Source organism: Coenobita brevimanus, chromosome 103 (assembly GCF_032717465.1).
Source record: "Coenobita brevimanus isolate Jiangsu-jjx chromosome 103, ASM3271746v2, whole genome shotgun sequence".
In the NCBI taxonomy this organism is placed as follows: Eukaryota; Metazoa; Arthropoda; class Malacostraca; order Decapoda; family Coenobitidae; genus Coenobita; species Coenobita brevimanus.
Genome location: NC_137056.1, coordinates 34,436,481 through 34,443,334, shown reverse-complemented (window position 1 = coordinate 34,443,334; position 6,854 = coordinate 34,436,481). Strand labels below are relative to the sequence as shown.

The window sequence follows — 6,854 nt, the reverse complement described above, 5'->3', positions numbered from 1 at the left end:
TTGAAAATTGTGCAAATTAGGGACCTTGCAATGTTGCCGCGTTAATTCACGTCGCCGGGACATGAGTGCACATCATGTGCGGACGTTAATTCACGTCGCCAGGACGGCGCGGGTTAAATGAAGAACTTTTACTAAAACTGCTGCTAGATGGCGCCACCACAGGTGTCAGCTGACAGCAAATTTGGATTCTCCATGTCAAATAACCTAAAATGGGACCACTTATATGTCTCATTGGGCTTAACTTAAGCACTTTTACTAAAGTTGTCGCTAGATGGCGCCACCTCAGGTGTCAGTTGATGGCAGATTTGGGTTCTCCATGTCAAAATACCTTGTATGGTGTATACCACTTTTATGTCTCCAAATGCTTCCTTTTAACAAATCCGCCAGAACAGGAAGAACGCTGGCCACTCACTGACCTGCCGGCTATCGCTGCAGATAAAAATTGGCGATCGCGCGTGACGGAACGGGGTGATATTGTCCCAAATAGCGACACGCGAAAATACAGTATGCGAAAATAACTTTTTCGATTTTTTTTTGGTCAGAATTGGTATTGTAACCTAAGTACCGGTATGGAAACAAAACTAATGGTATTTGCAAACATTCTGTGATAGAAAGGCAATTAGTTAGTCCCGTAAGTTTTTGCGAGTAAGCACTAGTAGTATAATAATCATGGTACACCGGAAGATGGGATTAGACTCTAAACATGGCAATGCTTAAGTAAATTATGAAATGTTTGCCAACACTACTTTAAATGATAACTGGTTTGATAATAGCAGAATTAATGGTAAACAGGCTTGGATTAAATAATTACAGGCTTGGTAACAATGAAATGAAATATATACCGGTACTAATACCACCTAAATATGTCAGTGGTTTGAGATTACCATATATTTAAAATAGTAAATCATTCAACACTACGGTAATTAATATTAGGTTTGATAAAACTGGAGTAAATGAGAAAAATGAAAGTTATGGTTGGTTGGTTTTCACCTGACGAAGAACCTTGTGACTCTTTTTAGTTCGATTGATGGCTAATTGTTGTAGGATCGGGCTGACTTGGCTAGTAACCAAGGAGATACACTATTAACTCATAACCAAGGCTCATCGAATTTCATGCAACTACGACTTAGTATTCAAGCTGTGGAAAGGGCCCAGTTCCAACAGATGAAAACAAATCTTGGGTGTTGTGCATCTACCGTAACAAAACATAGGTGAAACTCAACCATTAACTGTGAAACACATAGCAACTATACAGACAAAGTCAATAAAAAAAAAAAGGGGGGGAGGAGAACGTGTAAAGTCAATAAGCTATGAATGAGATTTAATGGCATTCATATACGGTGTTAATGGCGAATGAATGGATTTAAGACTGGTTAGGCCTACGAAAGCTTGATTGAACGCCGGTTTCTAGACATTTTCAGAAGAAATAATTGCTTCCAGGGTCTGTACTTACTATAAGACGAGCAGGGGATATTGGAGAGCCCTTGGATGACACTCAATTCCCCAAAAGACTCTGAAAATCGCAACGCACACAAAAATAAACACAGAATAAAAAGCACATCTCATCTGAGCGGCGGCCATCTTTTTAGGGTGAACTGTATCATACATGCGTAAATTTAAGTGGATGAGTGGCTGAGCAAGAATGAATTTAAAAGAATGAGCAAGAAATAATAAGCGTTGTAGGAGTAAGGAAATATTGGAAAAATACTAAAGAAAGTTTTCTAGCTATTTCCTAAACTGACATGCCATTCGGTTGAGCGAAGTTATACTTGCACGACTGTCGCTGTCCTGGTACAAATAACAGTGCGTCGCCGTCTATCGCAATAAGACATTGATATTAGGCTATGGGCAAATATTTAAACATGAATTCAGTGAACTAAGTGTACCATTTTTCATGAAACTCGTTATCCCCGCTTAAACGAAAAAAAAAAAAAAACAATGACTTAAGATCCCAAAGTTTTAATTTTCTTTTTATATGTTTACTGTATTTTGCTATTTGCAGTAGTTTTACTGTAAGTACTACTAGAACTTTCAAAGAACTTTCCCCTCTAATTTTTAGTTTTTATTGCGAGTTGAGAAAGGAAAATATTGCATTGACGTGAACATAGGCTACGACTTTAAAACAGTGCTGTCACTACAATTCTGGAAAATCTATAGTTTCCTGGAAAAAAAAAGTAGAAATTTGTTGAGTATTTGGTCACGAACTCAGTATAAATAAATTTAAGTATATTAGGCTGAATTATTAACAATACTCCCAAACTGGATGGTAAATTATTTCAGAGAGAGAGAGAGAGAGAGAGAGGTCCTCTAAACAATTTAAAGAAGTGCATAAAAACTGATTACTTCAGCCAGGTAGAACTGAGAGGTTTGCTGTGGGTTGGCGCGCTACCCCCGCCACACACCCTGGTTATAAGGTTGGTATTGTTACTGGACTGGGAGAGAAACACCTGGAAGTCCTTTGATCGAAGTCAACTCTCACGGGCTGCAGCGTCAAGCAATAAACAGATAGAAGTACAGACAACGAGAGGTTTCCCATAAGCTAATCGTACGACCGTGTTGAAGAGGTTAGTGGGGATTGTTTCTAACCACTTCTTAACGAGAGCCGCTCCCTAAGTTGGGTAAAAGCACATGGCGATGCAGAAAGTTATATGATGTAAAAAGAAAAATTACTGGCATGGTACTGAGGGCTTAATGTTTCACACTGCTTAACCACAACATATCTCCCCAAAAAGCTAAGCAAAATCAACCAACTAAAGCAAATGTGTCCTGAAGAAAATAATGTTGTGTTGAAAGAGTTAAGAATGATGAAGAACGAAAAAAGCAAAACAAATGGAGAGGAAAAGAAAGGAGTTTGTGCAGTGATGAGGCCATGAAGAGTGACTTCCACGTTAACTCGGCCTAGATTTTCGTCATTTGTAACTTATTTCACATATCTCAGTGGCAGATATAGAGGTGTATGATATGTAGGAGGACTACTGGGCCTTGGGAGCAGGCTGTGAAGCCTATGCTCAGAGTCGGACACATAAAAAAGAAAAAAGAAAAAAAAATAGGACGATGTTGCGACCGTACATTGTTTTCATACCACCCCTTCGTGACTAGTTTCGTGATCTAGTGTTAATCTATTGTTACAATACAGCTCTCAAGGTGAGGAGAAGGTAATTTTAGGCCAAGTTAGAGTAAGAGCAATATACTGTAGTATCATTAACCTTCTCATGGTTGGGAAAACTCTAATAGTCTATTCCAGCTGACCTCAGACTGCAGTTTTATTGATCTGAGAGTGAGTTACAGGAACCTGAGATGGTTGAACAGGAAACAAAAGAATAACACTAGGAAGGAAGATATACGACAGGAATCAGAAGGTTGATTGGAGGAGTTAGGAAGGAAGATGGGAAGGTCAGGTGGAAAAGTGAGTGAGGAGAGAGAGGGAGGAAAAGAAGGTGGATGGAAGGAAGGTGACAATAGGGAGGGAACGTGGGTAGAAAATGGGAGGAAGGGAAGGCGGAGAGAAGGAGGGAGGAATGGTAGGTGTGAGGGTGGCGGGTTACTGAGTATATAAGCGAGGCAGGGGAGAAACTCGTCACACTGCTCCACCGTGCCTTTGGCTTCACCGCTCCTCCCCTCACCACTTCTGTTTTTATTCATCATGGCTGCTCTTAAGGTTATCATTTCTCACTAAGGCTGTTTATCTCACAGGGCCGAGTTGTTTTAAATGACAGCGCGAAAAGAAGGCAACCCTTATTTTTTTTTTTTTTTTTTACGTCATTATTGAAACGCACGCTGTAAATGCTGGCTACGTTGCTTAAAGTGGAAAGTCAGCCTTAGTACCACTGCGGTAGCCAAGTAATCAAAGTATTGCTGGTTATGAAGCTGCCAGTTCGGTGGCATCGGAGTATGTAAATTGAGTACCTGGGGTAACACGTAGAGGAAGTAACTGTGGTAACCTGCATAATACACCGGCTCTGTTTCTGTGGATAGTTAATGAATAACTCCCCACAGACTCAAAGACCTTCTTCATTTGTATTTATCTTGCATGCCGAGTTAATTCTAGTTCTCACCCTCCTTCCGAGGATAATGGGTCCGATCCTGCAGTGGACTTTATAACGACTGATAAGTTTGCCTACGCCTTAGCTATCTTAGTGTTAGTAATAGAGCTGTTAGTATCTGACAATTTTACAGCTCCGCCACAAGCCATGAACTCACACTCACCATGCCCTGTGCTAGATCAACATGAGAAAGTAATAACTGACAAAAAATTGAAATGTTTATACATTTAAAGACGCTAGTCCTTTCAGTTTCATTTTCTTTACCAAATCATATGTTCACAAAATAACCGTAATGAGCCACTGAGTGTTTAAATACTGTTGTTTCTATTTAATTTCTGAGGAAAATGAAACTAAACCAGCTACTGATCATATATATATTTACTTAACCCTTTCAGCTCAGTATGATGACTTTCCATTTTACTTCATTTTGGATAACGCCAGACGGCTTTATTCAGTTTAGGAAACGAAAGCTTTGTGTTACTTATTATTATTATTATTATTATTATTATTTCCTGCTGATTCTCCCTCCCCCCCATCAAGTTTTTACTGTTTCCAAAATTACAATAACAGCTGGTGCTGGACAGGGACGCCTTCACGTGATAACACCTATGACCGGATGGATCTGCTGCCTGATCATACAAGCGTCCCCAATTTCCCTCCCTGTCCTCAAAAGGAGGAGGATGGGCTGCAGAAGGGAAACTTCAGCCTGCAGTCCACTGGGTTCACATTCAGATGAGCTAGGGGTTGCTATTACTCCTACAACTACTACGAAAGTAACAGTTTGTCTGATGCATGATGCTAAGAGATAGTTTGCGATTTTGTTGTGCTGGTTCGTTATGTTAATGTTATTGTTGTTCTAGGTGACGGTTGTGGCCTTGGTGGCTCTGGTGGTGGTTGGTGTAGTCACCGCCAGACCCGACACTCTCTACGGCAAGGAACCCGTGAGTTTCATAACATTCACACCACAAGTTATTGTCTCATCCTACGTCGCAGTCCACTACACTTCCATCACTCATCATTGCCTTGTAATACATTGAGTGAACTATGGCTGTTGTAAGTTCATTAAATATCAACGTTGTCTAATGGAATGATTGACCTGCCACACGTTGCCTGTGTTGGTACACATCTCTGTTCATTTATTAGGTTCCTTCCTCCCTCCTTCAGTCTTCTTCCATCCTCTCTCATCATTCGCCTTCCTTGCATCCGTCTCTATCCCCGTTCCTGTCCTCCACTGCTCCCCATTGTGCCCCAGGGGATGACTTTACCTTGTCTCCCGCTAACCCTCTACCCATTTGTGTCTAGGGAATGTCTTTATCATGCCCCTTCTGCCCCTCACTGACCCCCAGTCCCTCGTGCCCCAGGGAGTGCTCTTACCTTGCCTTCTCTTCCCCTCAATAACCTCTACCCTCTCGTGCCCCAGGGAATGCCCTTAACCTCTGCCCCTACTTACCCCTACTCTCTCATCCCCAGGGGATGCCCTACGACTTCAGCTATGCCGTCAAGGACGACTACTCCGGCAACGACTTCGGCCACAGCGAGAACTCTGACGGCAACTTGGTGACGGGCGAGTACTACGTCCTGCTGCCCGACGGTCGCCGCCAGATTGTGTCCTACACCGCCGACCACGACTCGGGATACGTCGCCGACGTCAAGTGAGATCCATTTATGCCGTATATAACACTTGTCTAGCACGTTGAAATATAAACAGTTATTTAGCACTTGTACAATGTAATCAGGTACATCAAACATGAATTATATGATGTCAACAAGTATGTCATGTGTGTTTGTGTGATAATAGTGGTGGTGACGTCATTGTTGTGTTGCAGGTACGAGGGTGAGGCTCAATACCCCGCCCCTGCCCCTGCCAGTGGTGGCTACCAATAGACTCCACCATCCCTACACTCCCACACCACCTCACCTGCACCTCTCGGCACCACCATCACGTCCTACCTCAGTGCCGTCCAACCGCATTCACTCTCTGGCGTTCTTCAGCTGCTTCCATCCTACCCTCCGCTTCCGTCTGTCCTCACCCTAATTTCAGCCATTCGTGATAGTTTGACTATTTCGTCACGCTCCCCTCATACTGGCGTGTTCTTGCAACTCTTCATACATCATACTAACAGTGGAGGCCTTGTTAGTTCTTACTGTTTATTTATTTATTTTTTAACCATTTCACATTAGTCTCAAGGTTATTTATTTTATTCCAGTACTCTAAGGAATGAGTTTTTCAGTTGTACATAAAGCTTCTGGCTGTGAGTGTACAGTAAACATAATTATGCTGGCTACTGATAGTTGATGATGCCATCACTTTCTCATTTCTCTAAATTATTAACTAATGAGACCTTTTTTCTATAGTTATCACCTAGTCTTCATTAGAGTTTGCAGCCTCTCAAACTCTATCCCATATTTAATTTCTACTTGCTCTTGATTTCTAGGTCATAGTCATATAGCTACGGTGGTGCTTTTCATTCTTATCATGTAAATGGAAGGGTTTGTTTCAGTAAATGCAGTTTGTATTTTTCCTCACTGTGTCATACTCGGTACGCATAGTGCTGTAAATATCCACTAACATTCCGCTTTATTCAACTAACACTTTCAAGCTCTGATACCATACACTTGTACAGCACGAACAATACACTTTTCACACGTTACCTCGTGTGATCTAATCCTTCACTGTACTTTTTATTTTGAAAGCGTCTCTACAGAGGCATGAAAGAACGAAATGACTGGGAATAAAACTAAACAGACAGTATTCCATCATTATTCTCCTTCGCTTAACTTCTGTAGTCAGTGTGAAGTGTTGTCACGCGT

At 41.6% G+C, this 6,854-nt stretch overlaps 1 protein-coding gene across 1 annotated transcript; it reads left to right on the top strand.

Moving 5' to 3' along the window:
* Positions 1 to 271: 271 nt before the first annotated feature.
* On the top strand, positions 272 to 5,927 carry LOC145415671 (pro-resilin-like). The gene is made up of 4 exons (XM_080284886.1): positions 272 to 331; positions 4,904 to 4,984; positions 5,514 to 5,695; positions 5,870 to 5,927. The coding sequence occupies exons 1-4, from the start codon at positions 272 to 274 to the stop codon at positions 5,925 to 5,927; spliced, it is 381 nt and encodes a 126-aa protein (XP_080141012.1).
* Positions 5,928 to 6,854: the final 927 nt, after the last annotated feature.